The following is an 18,906-nucleotide window of genomic DNA, read 5'->3' on the forward strand; positions in this document are numbered from 1 at the left end:
GGATGAGAGCAGACAGCATGAACTTCACCCTGCTGGTCAGACTCCCTGCAGCAGGCCTCACCCACGTGTCAGTCCTGACATGGGGGCTGTCCTGCCCCAGGGGCCACGGGGCCCTGTCTGGGGTCACATCTGGGGCGCTCCTGGCACCAGGTAGGTGGGGCCAGGGCCAGGAATGCTGGGGAAACCCTGTTTTGTAAAACGTGCAGCAGGCTGGGAGGCCCTAGGCCGCCTCCTCCAGGGCCCTTCAGACCAGCAAATCCCAGCCGACCCCAATCTCCGATCCTGCAGGCACCACCTCGGTGGGGGGTAGGTGGGTAGGGCTCACGGGCTACCTTCCCCAGGACCCCCAGTGCGGACTCACCGCCCGATCACTTACCCCTCCCATTTGGGGAGGTCTTAATTTAGTCTTAGGTGAGGGTGGGGTAAGGAAGCTTTGGCCGGGGTGGTGGTAGGCAGGGTTCAGAGGGTTCAGAGGTGGGGGTCGTGGGAGGCTCCAGGAGGCCGTATTAGTCCCCCCGGAACATCCTTCCATGATGTGATGGACACCTCATGGTCCGACCGCCCGGAGGGAGGAAGGCATCACATCCCTCGGCTTTTGCGAGGAAACCAGCGTGAGGTCAGTGGTGACACCTCGGGGGTGGCGCTCAGCAGTGGGCGCTTAGCGTGTTGGGGTCGGCTGGCCGCGCTGACCCCGCTGTGTCCCACATGTCCTCATCCTCCGGCAGGCTCGCCCAGGCACGTTTTCAATGGCAAGCGGAGACGGCGAGGGTAGGAACAGGCACAGCCACCCACGTCTTCCACCTTCTGTTTGCCAAAGTCAGCCATCAGAGGAAGAACTTCAGAGTCACCTGACAAAGGGCACGAGCAGAGGGCGGGTGAGGCCTCGGGGCCTCTGTATAAATGATTTCCCTCCATCACAAAGTTTTGGGAAACATGACTAGTTTAACAATAATGATAGGATTTTAAGCAGGCTCCATGCCCAACGTGCTGCCCAGCACGGGGCCTGAACTCACGACCCTGAGATCAAGACCTGAGCTGAGACCAAGAGTCAGACACGCTCAACGGACTGAGCCACCCGGGCTCCCCTAGTCACTGTAACAAAATACGATCCTACCACACACCAAAGGATTTAGGATTTCAGTGTCACTGCGGCTTCCTTGAACAGAGCAGAGCAAGCGACCTGGAGAGCAGGTCACTGGCCCCTCTGCACTCGGCCCGCCCCCCGCCTGCTCCGCGCTGTAGAAAAAACTCGACACCTCGGAGAACCCCTGCCCTGTCTCTTCCACCAGTGGGAGATCTGGGGGAACCCTAGAGGGAGAAGCCGGGTGTCTGTCCCTCTCCCTTTCTTCTGGCTTTAGGTGGTGTCCCCGCTGTGGCTCCAGCTCTCTGGACAGGCCCACCGAGGTCCCAGCTTCCATCAGGTGGCTTCTGCTGCAGCCCCTAACAGTGGTGGCAGTAGTGGCTCCTTGATGTGGCTCCTCTTTAAATTGTCACCCCATCCCCTGGGTGGCTTCTCGGATCTGTGGGAACAGATGCTCCCCTGGAGCCTTCCGAGGGAACCAGCCCTTCCCACACCCTGACTTTAGCGCAGTGAGACCGAGTTGACTTCTGACCCCAGAACTGTAAGAGAATAAATGTGTGTTGTTTGAAACCACTGCCTTTGGGGCAATTTGTTATAGCAGCCGCAGGAGACTCTAGATGCCCCCAGGTGCCGGGTTTTGCGGGGGAGGGGGGCCCCAGCAGAAACACGTCACTCCGCCCTGTACAGCCTGTGCTCCGGCCATCCCTACATCCCCAAAGCCTGTGTTGGGAACTGCCACTGGGAAGCCCATAGTCTGGGGACACATGTTCCCACTGAGCAGGAGGGATTTGGGGGGAGGGGCCTGGAGTGTCGCCTGGAGGACAACACACAGCTTTTGCGTCCCTATCACTCGAGTCGCTGTCACGATTTTGGTCGACCCACGCGTACTCTTGTAGCCTGATGTATTTCTTTAGGTCACCACATTGACCCATTTCCTGAGTAAATTTGTACGAAAAAGAGTGTACCGTGTCTGTAAATGGGAAACCAGCACAACTTTCCATAAAAAGAAAGAAGCTGTAAAAGTCGTGGCTGAAAGTTTGGTGAGAGGAAACAGTATTTGAATAGTCTTCAAGTATTTCTCAAAAGATGCTTATTAACTTCAAGGGGGAAAACATGGCACTGTATTGTGGAGAAACCTGGACAGACCACCTGAGTCAAAGGAGGGAGGTTCGCGTCCGCAGCGATGGGATGTGTTGTTGGCTCCGCTTGCCTTCGGACAGCACCCGCTGAGGGATTCTTGCCAAAATGCACATCCCTTCACCGATCATGAGAACATATTAGAGAAACCCAGACAGTGTGACATAACTGGCCCAAACCTTCAAAACTGTTTAGGTCATGAAAGAGAGTGAAGGGTTGTCAGAGGACAGGGTACCGAAGAGGCTCATAGGTGTGATGCCTCGCTTGGACTGACTCTGGAGGGGAAGAAACAGTGGGAAAGGACATTATGGGACTGTCTCTGAAATTTGGGGAAGAATTCTTGATGAACTAAGGGGTTGTATCAATGCTATGTTCACCCTGATTTTGATAACCTGCTGTGGTTATGCAAGAGAACATCCTCGTTCTTAGAAATACGTGCCGAGTCTTCAAGTCTTGGGGGGGGGGTGGGGGGTGAAGGGGCGTGATGCTTGCAACTGTCTTCAAATGTTCAGGGAATGATAAAGCAACTTGTCGACATGTTAACAGTTGGTGAATCCGGGTGAAAAGTCCATGGCGGTTCTCAGTACACGCTTGCAACTTTTCTAGGCAGTTATTTTGAAACACAGAACAAAACCAGAAACAAGGTGTGTAAACAAACAGCAGTACCAACAAAATAAGGTTCTTAAATTCCAGCTTTTTTGGGTCTCCCTCCCTGCCCCCAGACGTGGGCCTGCTCTCTTTTGGTTAAAAAGGATTAATAAAACTGAGCAAGTCAAACTTTGGTTAGCTGCAAGCTGAGATTTTCCTCTAGAGGTACCCAGAAGCATTGTAATTCAGCAAAAAGGGGAGTGATTTATCACCACCATATTTGATGGTACTGAACTCTGGGCCTTTATCTCACTTACAGGCACCTTGAAGATACCAGTCTGTGTCCCTGCTTTAGGAAATATTCTGTGGAAGGTGGGAGCCACAGAAGGTTGCTGTGTGAGGGAAGAGCATAGTTGTGGCTGGTCTTCAGGGAGACTACTTTAGCCCGAGGAAGCTACCCGCTTCATCTGTAGTCTTAGGGCATCCCCCATCACCACTGCATTTTGCAAGTGTGGTCCTAGCTGGGGGCACCACCGGAGGCAGCCGCCGTGTGTGCGAGTCCAGCGCAGACTCGGGCGGTGACTTTGTCTCCCTGAGCACGTTTCTTCCCGGAGGAAAGTGGGGGCGGGGAGTAAGAGATGAGGAGTGGGGCGGGGCCTCGAGGCGGTGAGGGCGCCCAATCGGCCCGGCTCCCGGGGAGCCCGACATGCCCTTGAGAGGGGCGACCTCTGGTGGCCACGCCGCGTCACTGCCGCGTCTCCCCGCGAAGGGCCGCCGCGCACCTGCGCCGCCCCCCCCCCACGCCACCCCCCCTTCCCTCCCGCCACCACGGGGTCCAGGCAGCGTCCCGGGCTCTGGCCTGCATTGCGCCCCGCAGGCACGGCGGGGTGAGTAGCTGTGTCTTCTCTCTGCAGGCTTAGTTTGAAGTCACTTAAAACCAGGTGGAGGGAGTTTAGGGAACAGTACTGGTCATGCCACCGCTCCTTTGCTCCTTCGTTTCTTTCCTCCCTCCTCGTCCCCCCCCCTGGCCTGTGTTCGGAATCCGAGTAAGTAAGGGTCCTGTGTCCCTCCTGAGATGCCGTCGCTACTAGTCCGGTGTGACCCTGTCTTACGTCTCACTTCTTGTTCGGCTGCCCGCTGGGGCGCTCGCTCCTGCCTCACATAACGAGCACCCGTGAGCTCGACTCAGAACCCCAGAATAGGGAGGGAAGGACTCAGCCACCTGCCCCCCACGACCCCACCGGCACCGCCCTCAGGTCTCCCTGTGGGCACACGGGTGCCTGCAGGCCGCTCCTTCCGTTCCGCCTGCTTCTCCTGAGCCACGTCGGCGGCGCTCTCCGGGTGCTGCTCGTGCTCGCGCTGCCCGGCCCTCCTCCGCCTCCCCTGTGAGCCGGCTCCTGGGCTGCCTGCCGCCGCTTCTCCCCATTGTGAGTGGTGCTGCCGGGCCCCCGCGGTCAGCTCTGCCAGTGTCCAGCTGGGTGTCGCCAGATGCACCTTTATGACTTCATGCCAAATCGTTCTCCACAGTTGGGCCGCGTCCCTGTGTGTAAAAGAGGTCGTTCTCTCCGACGTCTGACGGCCAGTCTTCGGTTTTGCCGGCCGGATGGATGTGAACTGTGACCTCACCAGTTTTCCCTCCGTTTCCCTGCCTGTTTGTGACACCGCGTGTCATGTCTTCGTGTCTCCTGTGAAATGTCTCCTCCTGTCTGCTTCCTATCTTACGCTTGGTTTATGCCTTTTCTTACCGATTGCCTTTCGAGCCCTGAAATCATTTCGAGTGGATTTTCGTGTGTGGGGTGAGCTGGGTGTGGTAGGAAGCATAGTGGCCTCAAAGGTGCCGGGAACACAGTGTCCTGTGTAGCCGAAGGGACTGTACGCTGTGGTTAAGGCTGCAGACCCTGCGCTGGGTTACCCAGGAGGGGCCTCATGTGATCACGTGGGTCCTTGGGAACTGAGGCCCTTTCTCGGCTGACTCCAGACGCGTGAGGGGCAGGAGAGGGGCAGGAGAGGGGCAGGCCTCGCTGCTGGCTAGAAGTGGAAGGAGGGCCCTGGGCCAGCGCTGCGGTGCCCCTTGGGAGCCGGGACTGCCCTCGGCTGACAGCCATGGGGAGTGGGGACCCCAGGCCTACCGCCACAAGGGGCAGGGAACGGGCCCTCCCTGGCAGGCTGCGGCCTGTTCTCCGTTCGAAACATCCGCATATCCAGAGATTACCACCCAGCCTTCAGCCCTTCGGCTGTGAACTTTCTTGCTTTTCCGCATATTTGGGCAGCAGAAGTGGACCGCCCAGCCCTTCCCTCAGGGCCGGTGGAGCTCTGGCCTCTTCAGCGCCCTCTCCCTGACCTCGTGTGTGCGCCTGGCTCTGGAGACCCTGGTCCCCCCGTGAGCTCGAAGGGATGCCTGGCCTTCCCAATATGGACTTGAATTCACGCGAAGCAGGTTTAATGAGCTGTCTCTAGAAGGAAAGTGGACTTAACAAGAATTTTTATCGCTTCTCAGCCTTTTGGCTAAGATCAGTTGTAGCATCTGTTCTTATCAGTTTAACATGTGACACGTCCTCTACCGGAGGACAACATATTAAATGGAGTTTTGGAGCCGGAGATATAGAACAGGAACTTGCTCTGTCCACTCCGCACATCGACCTGGGATTGCAGAACCTCGGGCGGACGGGGGGGCAGACGGCAGCGTGGGAGGTCTCGTGCAGGGGCATAGCATTCCTGGCGTGAGCGCCTAGGGACTACCCTCCACGTGGGACCGCACGTGTCTCCCGTCCTGGGCCCACAGGCCTGTGTGCCTGCACCGTCAGGATCAACCTCACCACACTCCATCCACCACAGGAAAGCCCCCCCCGCCACACCCTCGTACCTCTGTCTTTTCTCTGTGTCATATGCCTCCCCCCCAAAAAAGAAGAGACATAAATTTTATTACTTAAACAATTTTTTAAATGTTTATTTATTTTTGAGAGAGAGAGAGAGAGAGAGAGAGAGAGAGCATGAGTGGGGGAGGGGCAGAGAGAGAGGGAGACACAGGATCCGAAGCAGGCTCCAGGCTCCGAGCTGTCAGCGCAGAGCCCGACCCAGGGCTCGAACCCACAAACTGCAAGATCATGACCTAAGCTAAATAAAGCCAGCCGCTCAACCGACTGAGGCACCCAGGCACCCCCTATGTGTCCTTTCAAGAGAGAGGAAACCATTCCTCGAAGCCCCCTGCAGATTCCCCCTCGGGTCTCATTCTTAAAATTTTTTTTCAACGTTTATTTATTTTTGGGACAGAGAGAGACGGAGCATGAACGGGGGAGGGGCAGAGAGAGAGGGAGACACAGAATCGGAAACAGGCTCCAGGCTCTGAGCCATCAGCCCAGAGCCCGACGCGGGGCTCGAACTCCCGGAGCGCGAGATCGTGACCTGGCTGAAGTCGGACGCTGAACCGACTGCGCCACCCAGGCGCCCCCCTCGGGTCTCATTCTTAAGCCAGTCCTGGGAAGGTACAGCCACCAGCACTGGCCCCTTGAACTGAGCACAACCGGGGCCTCTTACTAAGAAGAAATGTGGGATGGGGTCAGGTCCTACTCCTGGTTCAGCCAGGAAAAGACAGAGAGAGGGGCTAAGCAGCCCCCTGGCAGGACCTGGTGGGAGAGCCCCCACGGGGAGGAGCAGACCTGTTGGGAATGGAATGTGGACCCCGAGAATGCGAATGCGGGCGGGCCATTCTCCTGTTGCCCGGTGACCGCGACCACAGACATACTTGGGTGTTGGGGAGCAAGGCTGCAGGACTGGGGAGGACCCAGTACATGGGGGGCCGCCGGCGAAGTCTGTCCCACAGCCACCACAGCTCGGAGGCCGAAGGCGGGCCCGACTGGGGACAGGACGATGATGCCCTCAGCGTGCAGGGCACAGTGTTCAGGAGTCCAGGGACCAAGGACACCACGTGCCTGGATGACGAGGAGCTGAGTTTTGAAGACCGAGAAGCGGAGACCCTCCCAGAGGAGGTGACTGGGGGAGAACCGCCTGGCCCCCGGGCCCCCGAGGAGGCCCTCGAGCCGCTGGAGAGGGTTCTGGAGAAAGACGCGGAGGGCATACCTGAGATGAGGTGGGCACCACGGAGTGGGGCCTGTGGCAAGGGCAGGGGCAGTGGGGGGAGGGCAGCAGCCCCAGCGAGGCCCCAGGTGCCCCCACCGGGGGCGGGAGGACCGGGGGACAGCCGCTCACTGGCCTCTGAGGCAGGAGCCAGCGAACACAGCCCTGTCCAGGCGGAGGGTGGGTTGGGGTTGGAGACCTTCCCCGAGTTGAGGAGTCAGGGGTGGAGACTCCGCCAGAGAGGAAAGCAAGCGGGAGGGTCTCCCGGCGCAGCTCAGAAGCTGAAACCATTCCAAGTCCCCGCCAGCTCAGGTACAGTGGTAGCTGGTGGCCTGCGAACCTGCGGGGGCTGGTTTCTGGCAAGTTGTGTGTCCTGGAAAGAAGCGGGTGCTCCCTCGCACGTGCGGGGCTCTGCGCTGTGGGCCTCCCGCCTGCCCTCCACCGGCCCCGGCCAGCCTCAGCCGGTTCCAGCGGGAGCGCCCGTGGGCCAGCACTGGTGGACTCCATGTGCGCTCCCCGTGGCCCCCCTGGAACCCTGCACAGCCCCCACGCCCCCCCATGGAGCTTGTGTGATAAACACACACCCAGACCTGTGGTGTGGCGGGCGGTGGCCGGGGACACCTGCCGTGGGAAAAAAGGCGCAGGCCGGTGGGAGGGGCCTCGGTGGGGCTTCCGGCCAGGGGCAGCACCCAGCGAGGGGACAGGCGGGCGTCTGAGCCCCCAACATCCTATTCCTCCCGCTCCCTGGGTTTCCAGGGGTCTGGCACACAGTAGGCACTTAATGCATGCTCACGAGATTTAGGGAGCCGGGAGCAGGTCTCCTGCCGTTTCACAGAGGCGGTGACCTGGCCGGGGTTCCACACCTGGCTGGGGGAGCTAGGACTTCACCCAGGTGTCTGCGATGCCAGACCCGCCCCCAGACAGGCCAGGAGCCTCACTGGGCACAGCCCCCGACCCGCTCACCACGCCCCTCTCCCCAAGCCGGCTGTCCATCACCCAGAGGCTCCCCAGTGCTGCCTCGGCCAGAGGGATGAGGAGGAGGAGGAAGCGGGTCTTTGAGCTGGCAAAGCCCAAGACCAACTGGCAAGTCCTAAGAGACAGGTGAGGCCTGTGGGAAGCCTCACTGGAGGCAGGGGTGGGGGTCCATGAGGAGGAGGGCAGCTCCTGGCGGCCCACCCCCCCCACCGCCCCCGTGTTCACCCCCTGGGCTGCCCGTCCCGACTGCTCTCTGTCACTCACATGATGACCTGGGGACAGGTGCGGAGGGAGGTGAGAAGTCAGGGTTCCAGAGGCGGGACTGGGGTGGCCTCTGGGAACTGCCTGAGGACAGTGAGGCCTTTGGGCGAATGGAGCCGCAGAGCAAAGGCAGGGGCTTGGGCCGTCTCATCACAGGATGGGGTGCTGCTGTAAGGGCTATGCCTGGGTGTCCCCGTGCAAGAGGAACTTGCAGTTCTGTGTCTACTGGTGAGTCTCAGGGAGCCTCTCCATCTCCTGCCACGGGGGGATCTGCCCTCCTCTCCAGGGGCAAGAAATGGGGGAAAGGGCCCTCCGATGGGGGGCTTCCTCACCCCAAGGGCCGTTCCCAACCACCCTGGTGCTCTGGACGCCAGCCCACCCAGCTGAGGAGTGGGTCTGCTGCTGTGATAGGGCCCCTGGGCTCCGCCCTTAGCTGCGCCTTTTTCTTTTCCCACCTCCCCTTTCTCTGAACACCAGCCCTGCTCAAAATAAACCACATTTCCCACGAGCCTCTCTGACCTGCCCCTTTCCACAGCCTCTCAACTTGTCCTCCTCCAACTTCCTTCCTCCTCCAACCACCCTGCCTGTGCCCCATTGTCTGTGTCCTGTGCCCTGGCTTCCTTCGCTCTGAGCCACGTCTCGGTGTATTCCAGGCCTTCTGTGTACTGGACAGAGAGGTTTCTTGAAGACACCACCCTCACTGTCACGGTGCCAGGTAGGCTGAGCCCACCCACCACCCCCACTTCTCCATCAGGGGTCACCTAGCTCAGGGGTTGGCCAGAGGTAGCCCTTGTCCCAGCTCTGGTGCTTGGCCACCCTGTCTCACGTGCTGCCCCTGGTCTCCTGGGTCACCCCCATTCCACTCCAACCCATGCCTCGTTCCAACTGAGGAGATCTTGGGGCTTCCCTAGCCCTAACCTCAGGACAGAACTCCCTGCTGCTCCTCCCTCGTCGGCCATCCCCCTTCCCCCAGGTGTGTCATCTCTGGCCTCAGTCCCCTGAGGAGCCAGAGCCTCAGGAGGCTGGTCCTGGAGTGAGGGGGTGTGGGGCAGACTCTCTAGGGGGAATCCAAATTTGCACTACAGCCAAAATGGGGATTAATACTAAATTTATTAAAAGACTCTTTGCCTTCCCTTCTGCAATGGTCTCTATAGTTTTTGAGAGAAATGGATTCCTTCAAATAAAATATTTCAAGAAATCTCTTCCTGGAGAGAAGTAATAAGGCAAGTTCTCTCTTGGGGGTTTAGAATCTTTCTCACAGTGAACACGAAGCCCCTGTAAACCCTACGCTTGTACTAACTGCAGACCAAAATCCACTTTCCCAGCCAGTGGGTTGTTGGAGCCACACTGAGTTCTGTTGAGGAACCGATGATGGGTCTGAGCTCCCACGCCAGCCCCGTGGCTCCCATCCTGTGTGTCCTGAGTAAGGGGCTTCAGGCCCCTGAGACCATTGTCCCCAGGATGGGGGCAGCAAAAGTCACTCCTCTGCAAGGTAACTGGTGCTCAGCTCTCTAGGCGCTCAGTGCTGTACATTGTGCCATTTGCCGTAGCCAGTGAAACGCTGGATTCAGCAAGAAGGAAACCCCTGAGGGTGGGCAGGTTTTTAAGTTGGGGCTGTTTCTCCTATTTTGCATAGTGGTGACGTGCCGAGTGGAGGAGCTAGCTCGACCTAAAAGGTTCTACTCGGAGTATTTCAACAACAACAGGTAAGGGAAGGAAGGCAGAGTGGGGCAGAAAACCTCCCCTTTTCCTCGACAAGCTGTAGTATGGGGAGAGTCCAGGTCCTAGGAGTAGATGCCCTGACTTCAAACAGGGCTGGGCTATCCCCAGCTGGAGGCCCATGGGCAGGTTCTCGACCCCTGAGGCACAGCTACGCACCTGTGGGATGGGTGGAGGTGGGGAGCATCCACCAAAGGTACTTAGTACAGTGTCAGACCTAGCAAGTGCTCAATAAATGTTACTTATCACCATTATGGATTTTTTTGGCCCCCAAAAGCTAGGAATCCTAAGACATTATTTGATGTACAACTTTTAACACAATTCCTTCTTATCACTCAGAACTTTAATTTTGTTAAAAGTGATCTTTAGAGTTATTTAGATACAGATTTTTAATTACCTACTTTTATGCACACAAAAGGGAAAATAATAATGGAAATAAATTAGCTGAAATGCTTCTGAATGTTTTGAATCACTTTTTGACTCAGAAGTTGACAAGTTCCACACACTGTATTTTTTTTAACATTTATTTATTTTTGAGAGAGAGAGAGAGAGAGAGAGAGAGAGAGAGTGAGTGGGGGAGGAGCAGGGAGAGGAAGACACAGAATCTGAAGCAGGCTCCAGGCTCTGAGCTGTCGGCACAGAACCCGACGCGGGGCTCAAACTCATGAACCATGAGATCATGACCTGAGCCGAAGCTGGACGCTTAACCGACTGAGCCACCCAGGCGTCCCCCACACGCTGTCTTTCTGCCTGTCTTTGTGACAGTAACTTTTCACTTTAATGCTGACTCACCGTGTAATCTGAAGATAATGTAAAGCGCGATTAGACTTGATATCTGCACGTGGAGGGATGCATGTAACTCGGCGGAGGCCATTTCTGTGCCAACAACTGCGCAGAGCACATGCGGGCAGGGGCACCCGTGGAGCTTCTGACGTTTGGCTGACAGCATTTGTCAGCTGCATTCCAACCTCAGAGATGAGAAAAGATGAAACATGGCTTTATTTCGGGGACACAGGCAGAGCTGACGTCTGAGTTAAGGAGATGCGAGCCCCTCGAGCTCAGTACAAGTGCACTTTCCCCAGCTTCCCGTGGCAAGAACAGGACACGCCCTTCTATCCCTTCTATCCTGACCCCAGCCCCGATGACAGGTGTGTGGGCAAGAGGCCCCGGGAGATGCTGTCACCACAGACGGGGACATGGGAGTGCTGAATGGGGAGGCGGCCACTGCACACAGAGCTGCGACGACCTCGGGAGAGGGTAGCTCTATCCTTGAGAACACTTAGGGGCCTTCTTTTGGGGATTGTTTAAGGAATCCCCTCCTGGAGGTGTTTTCAAAACCCTCCGCGGCCCCGGGGGGCTGTCCCTTATTCCCCAAGTCAGAGATGGGCTGAGAAGAGGTGACAGAAGCACACGGACATGCCCCTGGTCGGGCTGCTGTCTCAAATGTGGATGTCCCTTAGGAGCACCTCCGTCTGGCCCGTTCCTCGCCCTACTCTGGAATACCAAGCTTCGAGTCGCCTGAGGGAACTGGCCACCCCGAGGGTCCGGAATAACATTTGGAGCATAAACATGTCTGAGGTACGTGCCTTGCTATCCTCTGGGGCGCCCCCCTCAACGGGGGGCCGGAGGTCCGCGGCAGAAGGGACACACAGACTCCAGAGCGGCCTGCGTGTCACCGCGCAGGTGAACACGCAGGATTCACAGGTGTCTGCTCAGGACAGAGCTTCGTTTCGCTTGAAGCCTGCGCGGGGACACCTTCCCTGCCCACGTGGGCTCAAGGTGGGGCCCAGGCCTTCGGCTCACACGCGGGCATCTCAGAGGGCCTGGAACCGTTCAGTCCGTTCCGAACCAAACACTGGTCTGCTGCCCGCTCAGGCCGGACACGTGACCCCCGTTCCCCCGCCTCCCCTTCTCCCCGGGGCCGGGAAGGAGCCGCAGACTCGTGGCCGCCCTCGCGGCTCAGCGAACGTCTCCGAGATCCTCGCGCCTGCTAGCAGTTCATGACTTCTTAGTTGCCGAGTCCTGTTTCGTCCCACGGATGGCCACAACTTTATTCCCTCGCCCACTGAAGAGGTCTGAGCTGTCTCCCGGTTGGGGCTGGCACCAATAAAGCTGCCTTGGAGCTGGTATCTCACTGTGGTTTTAACGTGCGTCAAAGAACGTGTTGATGGATTTTTTCACGTGGTTATTTTCTGGACGGGCCCCCGCCCTTCAAAAATATTTAAAAGTAAATCCAGACGTCATACCATTGTAAGCACTCCAGGATGTACTTCTAACTGACAACCATAATAACAATGATCACACTAAAAAGTTTAACAGTAATACTTTAATATCAGAATACTCAGTCTGTGTTCACTTTTTCAGTGGTCCCCAAAAAGGCCTTTTATGGTCAATTTGGTTGAACCAGGATCCGAAGGAGGGCACTGTCCTCTCGACCGGTCCCACCCACCTCTTACCCAGGGACGCATCTGCTGTTTTCTGGGCTCCTGCCCTGACACCTCCTCCCTTCTGTGCACCTGACCCTGGCACGGTCCGGTCCCTGGGAGAGTCCACATCCCCGGGCCGAGGAGTGAAGGCTCAACAAGGCTTGGTGCTCCCTGACCTCCCTCCCTCATGCTCCTGCCTTGCCGGGCTCCGTTGCAGGGTCCCTCAACGACCCTCTGGGCCTGTACCCCTCGGGTCCCGCTACTTGGAACACCTCTGCCGTCTACGTGTGGCCCCTGTGTACTCAATGAACTCAATGAACTCTCCTCCTCCAACCCTCCCGTTTCCGACCAGTCTGGTGGGAACCCCACCTTCAGCCTGCTTCCCAGCCCCTAGCATAGTCTCTGGATGGACCCTTGATCCTTCGGCCAGACTGTGAGCAGCCTGAGGGCAGAGACTGCACCTTTCTTGCTTATTGTGGCGGCATTCCTGAGCCTGTCTTACCCTGTGCGGGGCACAGAGTGGCAATCAGTGTTCGCTGAAGGCATGGGTAGGTGAAAGTCTACCTGCCTGCCCACCTCTCCAGGCAGGACTGCCGTTGGGCCCGTGCCTACCTCAGCAGTCAGGCCTGGGCTATGTCAGTTGTGGGGGAAGAAAGGAGGCGGGGAGAGGCAGGGAGTGGGGAGGAGGGAGGCAATAGAGGGTTGAATGGGACATAACATTGTAAACACCAAGATGTCTTTGATAGGAGTAGCATCTGTGATTTTCAAGGAAGACAATTTTAAGAGGAAAGGGACTCAAATTTCGGACTGACCCCTGGAGGTCATTTCAGCCAACCCTGCTTCCAAGCAGGTTCCTGCTAAAACTGTACTGTGCAGAGAGCTTTCGTATGACACGAGACATTAAAACACAGCGCCACCGATCACAAGCATTCCTGGACCTACTCCAACACTCCGACAGGTTTATTTCAGACCTACGCCTCCTCTATAAGGAGTAAAACGTCCCAACAACTACCCTTGCTTCCTCCTCCCTCTCCAGAGGTGGCAGGAGTGGCCAGCTCATCTTCCCCTTTTGTCACAGCCGGACACATTCAGAATGTTATTTTTCCCACCCTTCGATTCATTTGCGGGCAGACTGTTTGCACATGTGCAGGAGCCGTCTGGTGGGCTGGTGGTAAGGAAAGAGGGGGGGCGGAGCAGGACACGTACTAAAGAGAGCGCAGCCTGGGAAGAGCGTGTCTTGTATGCACTTTTTTGGGGGTGGGGGCAGACAACGATTAGCCTTGAGATGACAGAGCTCAGTCTAGGCACTGCGTTTGTGTAGGCTGATGCACAGTAGCCAAGCCGACAATTGTGATTGTGTCTGGATTCTCTGGAAAACACTAAGAAGTTGTCTATGGAGGAAGTGGGTCAAGTTTCTCAGTGAAATGTCTGCCAGGGTTTCCCCCTCCATCATCCCCACTCTTTCCAGCTCTGCCTCATATCCATAATTTTAAACTTTATTATTATAGACCCATGAACTATAATCGTAGCCATATACATACACAGCATCTTAACTTTCTTGCTTTCCTCTCAATATTTGTTTTCTAGAACACTGCATGTGATTCATATAGAAACACTACTTAACATGCTGGGTTGCACCCTACCATACGAGTATAGAATAACCGATTTACCCAGTCCCCTACTGGTAGACAACCCGGCTGCTTCCAACTGTTTGCCATGATATTCAAGCTACGGTGAATACCACTCATTCCCTTGTGCTTCGGTAGGGCTTCTCTATATGGTGGTCTTCAACAGTGCACATGTTCAACCTGAGAAGGACAAACGCTCTCCAAAGTGTTTGTACTAATTTACTGTCCTACCAGCCATGCATGAGGATTTCTCTCCTCCCATATTCTTGCCAGGGCATGATAATTTTTCAGACTTTTTAATTTTTTCCGAGTCTGCTTGCATAAAGTAATATTTTGTGGTTTTAATTTATATTTCCCTGGTCAAGGAGATGATTATTCACCATTTAGGTTTACTCTCCTACATGATTAGCCCAGTCATATAAATCATAAAAACCCATAGTGATTTTTGGGTTATTGATTTAGAGGAACTCTTTATATATGATAGCTACTAATCCTTTGCTGAACTTCCCAATCTTTTTTTTTTTTTCTTTCTTTCTTTTTTTTTTTTTTTTTTTTTTAGAACACTAAAGGGGTCTTTCTGATCCAGGGGCCTATGAGGAATCATGGGCTGTTTTACTCTTCCCTTGTAATTGTTTCCAGGTGTCCCAAGTATCCAAGGCAGCCCAGATGGCAATCCCCAGCACAAGGATCCTACAGCTGGCAAAGCCCAGGGCCCCAGCCACCCTGTTGGAAGAGTGGGACCCCATGCCAAAACCCAAGCCGCACGTGTCGGACTACAATCGCCTCCTTCACTTGGCCAGTAAGTAGTTCCGCTGGGGCTTGCCTCCTTGTCAGGCTCTTGTGTCCTTCCCCACTGGCCACAGGCCATGGGGTGGGGGTGGGGGGGGTCAGTCAGTAGACCTGGGCTACAGGCCTGCTTCTTCTAGATTTGCCCTTCCCCCTTTGCTTCATCTTCTCCCCAGACTGCACACCAGTTGTCCAGACACCTGTAGACCATTCACAGCGTGGCCCATACAGGCTCCCCTGGGGGCTGGCAGAGGGGACCACTCCCCAGGAGCAGAACTGAGAGGGCTTGTGGCCTGACTGGGTCTCCTGGCAAGGGCAAGTGGGTGCAGGAGAGCAAGGTGGGGTGCAAGGCCAGACGCCAACCCAAGAGCCAGGCTGAGGTCCAAGGGAAGCTTTCAGGTGGCACCTACCTGATTCTTCCCCTTTCCTCTAAAACACATGAGGTACCCGGCCCCCCAACCACACAGGAGCGGTAGAGAACTGGACCCCACACCAAAGATAATCCAGTTTGGTGTGTTTCTGGGTGTGCACACACAGATCCGCAAAGTTGTGTGGCCACGTGTATGTGCTTGCCTGCGTGCACCCTTCCAGATGCTCTCCCTGCCCCGCGTTTCTATGACACCGTCCACGTCCAAGGCAACGAGGACTCCTGTGGGCTCTGCCTTCTGAGCTATGGAGGCCCCTAGCTGCCTCCACCCCCACAACCCTTGTGGGCCCACCGTGCGTCCCTGGACCAGACCAGGACTGCCCTGATCCTGGGCGCCACCCCTGCCTGCTTCAGATTCTGTCCTTCTCTGCTCATGACCCACTCAGGGGACCTGCCTCTCTCGGTGTGGCCCACGGGACCTTGCGATCTGTGCCCTGGCTTCCTCCACCTGACTCCATTCTGCTTGCGCCTCCCCAGTGGCCCTTCCTACAGCCTGGCAGGCGCTCCCCAGATGCCCCTCTGCCTCCCACAGGGCTTGGCTCCTCTCTGCCCCCTTGGTGAGGGCCCTCACTGCCCTGTCTCAGTCCACAAGCCAGCCCACCTCTGGGGACCACTTGTTCAGCACCCGTCACCTTCTAACAGACCTTCCAGTACATTTCTGCATCTGTTATGTGCCAGGCCAACAGTGTCAGAGGCACTTAGTCACCAGAGAGCCCGATTGGCCACTTTGGTTCACTCTATCATTTTCCTGGTTTTCTAGTTCCCTTTTTTTTTTGTTATTGATTTAGAGCAGCTCTTTATATAAGATAATCACCAACCCTTTGTTGAGCACATGGCAACATAACCTTTCCCTGGTCTCTCTTCTTTTAACTGTGCTTATGGGATCTTTTGTTTGCCCATCCATTTATCCATTCTCTTAATATTCATGAAAAGACCAGTTAAGTGAATGTACACGTGAGAACACGTACCACTGTGTTAGGCCCCATTGTCTTTCTGTCCCTGTCACACACCCGCATCTGGGATATAAACATACATGTGTGTGTTGTGTGTTTGCAAGGAGGGTATAAGGCTGTGTTTTTCACACTGCAGACTCGCGTCCACTGATGGTTGTGACCAGCACTTGAAGGGGAGAGACCGTGCACGTGAAGCCAGACAGGTGTGGGCACAGTCCATGGCTGCTTTGCTTCTCCGTGTGTCCGTTGTGTATTGTATGGACACACACTCTGTCACCACTGTTAAGTTGTCCCGGGCAGAGTCGGAAAGTCTAGATGTCACGATGGCGGCCGTGCTTCTAGAGTCTCAGAGGAGTTCAAAGAAGCCCGGGTCTGGGCACGGTCCTCTTAGCCCTGAGCGGCGCCGAGGCCCTTCTGCTCAGCCCCTTCCCTTTGGACAGGCCGCTTCTTGGGTCACCTGCCCAGCACATCTGTGTCCAACCCCGGTGACCTTGCCCCGCCAGGCCCCCCCGTGGACTTGTGCCTGCCTGGTGGGAGGGACCCCACTGAGCTGGGGTTGCTCCGCCGAGAGGGCGGACGGCCCGTTTCCATTCGCACGGAGGCTCTGGGCCAAGCGGGTGTGGAAAGGAGGCAACCCCAGGGTCCTGAAGCTTGCACAGACCGAAGGCTAAGACAGTGACCACCGGTGACCACTTCTCTTCTAGTCCCCAGACAGCCCACGTGCTGCAGGAAGGGGCGGTGGGGAGGAGGTGAGGAGGGGCAGACCAGCAGGAGGGGTTTCCGCGGGGGCCGCCGGGGGTGAGAAGGAGGAGCCTGGCTGAGCCACAGGCCTCTGCGCGTGAGAGCCGTGAGTCCTCAACCGCAGCCGCTGGCCGGGTGTGGCTACTTCGCTGAAATTGAAATCAACCTATCGGTTGATCTGAATTAGTTGATTGATTTCATTAAAATTGAATCAAATAAAGCTGCAGCCCAAATCAGGCATTCTGTACTCACACGTGGCTGGTGGGAGCCACGTTACCCAGTGCAGAAAGCTGCGTTTCTTGAGAGGGTCCGGCAGGAGCCCAGAGGATCAGGGCAGTCTCAGCCAGGAGGCTGGTGCCGAGTCCCCAGGGGGCCCTGTCCTGGGGAGCTGCCCTCCATCCCCCCACCAGGCGTGCAGCACCAGCCAGGGAGAGGAGATGCCTCTCACACCCGTCTGCCTCAGAGGCTGAGGCATCAGAGCAGGGAGGGGAAGAGGTGAAGGGGCTGGCCAGGCACCCCCCTCACCCTCGGCCGCTAGCCTCCCTCCTTTGGCTGGCCCCTCTGTGTGCCCCTGTCTGGGACCTGTGGCCACTTGAAATATTTTTTGTCTTTTCAATTCACCCTTTTGAAGCGTACAGTTCAACATACCTCAGTAAAAAATAAAATAAAGCATACATTTGAAAAGTTTTTAGTACGTTCACAGGGTTGTGCATCAATTACCACAATCAATTTTAGAATTTTCATCTCCCTAAAGAGAAACCCCGTCCCTGTGAGAGGTTACACCCCTTCCCCAGCCCCCGGCCCCCACGAGCCCCCTTCCCGTCGGTGGGTGAGCCCGTTCTGGACGTTTCACACACGTGGACTCCCACCCCGTGTGGCCTCTCGTGTCTGGTTCCCTCCCTGAGTGTCGTGTGTCCAGGGTCTGTCCGCAGGGCGGCGGGGGTGGGCGCCTCTCTCCGCTCTGGCTGAGTGGTGGTCCAGCAGGCGGATGGGCCATGTCGTGTGTATCCGTTTTGAACTTGGGCGCTCTGACCTCCACGTCTGAAGTCTCAGTGCCTGACTCGGTCCCTCTCTCCTGCCCTCTCCAGTGCCCAAGGCCCAGTCGGACCAGTGTGTTCCTGACCGAGATCCACGCTGGGAGGTGCTGGACGTCACCAAGAAGGCAGTGGCCAGTCCCCGGATCATCTCCCTGGCCAAGCCCAAAGTGCGCAAAGACCTCAACGAGGGCTATGACCCCTACCACATTTCCCCCGCGTCTCTGGTGGCTCAGGCATCCCCTCGCTTGTACGAGCTGGCCACCCCCAAGAGCATCACCAAAAGAGTGTGAGCGACCCAGGCCTGGCCTCTGAGATCCCATTCCCAGTAAACACCCAACTGCACCCTAACCTTGTGTGTCGTCGGCTCTGAGTGTTTTGGCCCGAAGGCGGGAGGGCAGGCTGGTGGCCAAATCGAGGACAAGGAGGAAAATGATAATGTTCATGCTTACATTCAGCCTGGGATTTGTACGGCCCTGTTATCTTCCAGATCGCGCTCTCCTGCCCTCTGCGCTTCTCAGGTGCCCACTTCCCTCCCTCGTTCCCTCTGAGTCTCCTGGGTGTCCCCGTGCACCTCAAACTCAGTGACCCTATAATAAAACCAGCTGATGCCTATTGCATGACTTACTGATCTTTCCAGTGGCCCAGTGAAGGGGGGGCTGTACTTGTGCACATTTTACAGACGTGGACACTGAGGCTCTCAGAAGTTGGGAAAGACTCACAGCCCCTATCCGAGCCTCCAGGGTGGGGGCGCTGCTCTAGCAATTCACCACACGCACTGGTTCTGACGGCTCTGGCCTCAGAAGTCCTAACACCCAGGCGTGGGCAGGGCCGGTTCCCCCGGGGCCCCAGGGAGCCCCGTGTCCCCCTTTTCCGGCTGCCAGAGACGCCGCATCCTGGGCCCGCGGCCCCTCCTCATCCTCACGGCCAGCAGCGCGGGTCCGCCCGGCTCTCTGCCTCCCTCTTGTGAGGACCTCGTGAGGACGCTGGGCCCCCTGGGAACCCAGGGTCACTCTTGCCTCAGGGGTCTTGACAAGGTCCCCCTTTGAGGTGACAAATCCCAGGTACCGGGACAA

General features: G+C 56.8%; 1 protein-coding gene and 1 non-coding gene across 2 annotated transcripts; both read left to right on the forward strand.

The window, feature by feature from the left end:
- Window positions 1-5,291: 5,291 nt before the first annotated feature.
- LOC124527710 (U2 spliceosomal RNA) lies at window positions 5,292-5,484 on the forward strand. The gene has a single exon (XR_006965944.1). It is a non-coding gene; the product is annotated as a U2 spliceosomal RNA (small nuclear RNA).
- A 987-nt stretch (window positions 5,485-6,471) lies between these two features.
- Window positions 6,472-18,123, forward strand: THEG (theg spermatid protein). Its single transcript, XM_047100756.1, has 8 exons — window positions 6,472-6,893; window positions 7,862-7,981; window positions 8,273-8,344; window positions 8,770-8,831; window positions 9,753-9,822; window positions 11,296-11,413; window positions 14,529-14,688; window positions 17,885-18,123. Exons 1-8 carry the CDS (start codon window positions 6,472-6,474, stop codon window positions 18,121-18,123), a joined length of 1,263 nt encoding a protein of 420 aa, XP_046956712.1.
- The last annotated feature ends 783 nt before the right edge of the window (window positions 18,124-18,906 follow it).

Source organism: Lynx rufus, unplaced genomic scaffold, assembly GCF_022079265.1.
Source record: "Lynx rufus isolate CCGP_SWC_20201006 ecotype Redwood Valley unplaced genomic scaffold, mLynRuf1.p SCAF_53, whole genome shotgun sequence".
In the NCBI taxonomy this organism is placed as follows: domain Eukaryota; kingdom Metazoa; phylum Chordata; class Mammalia; order Carnivora; family Felidae; genus Lynx; species Lynx rufus.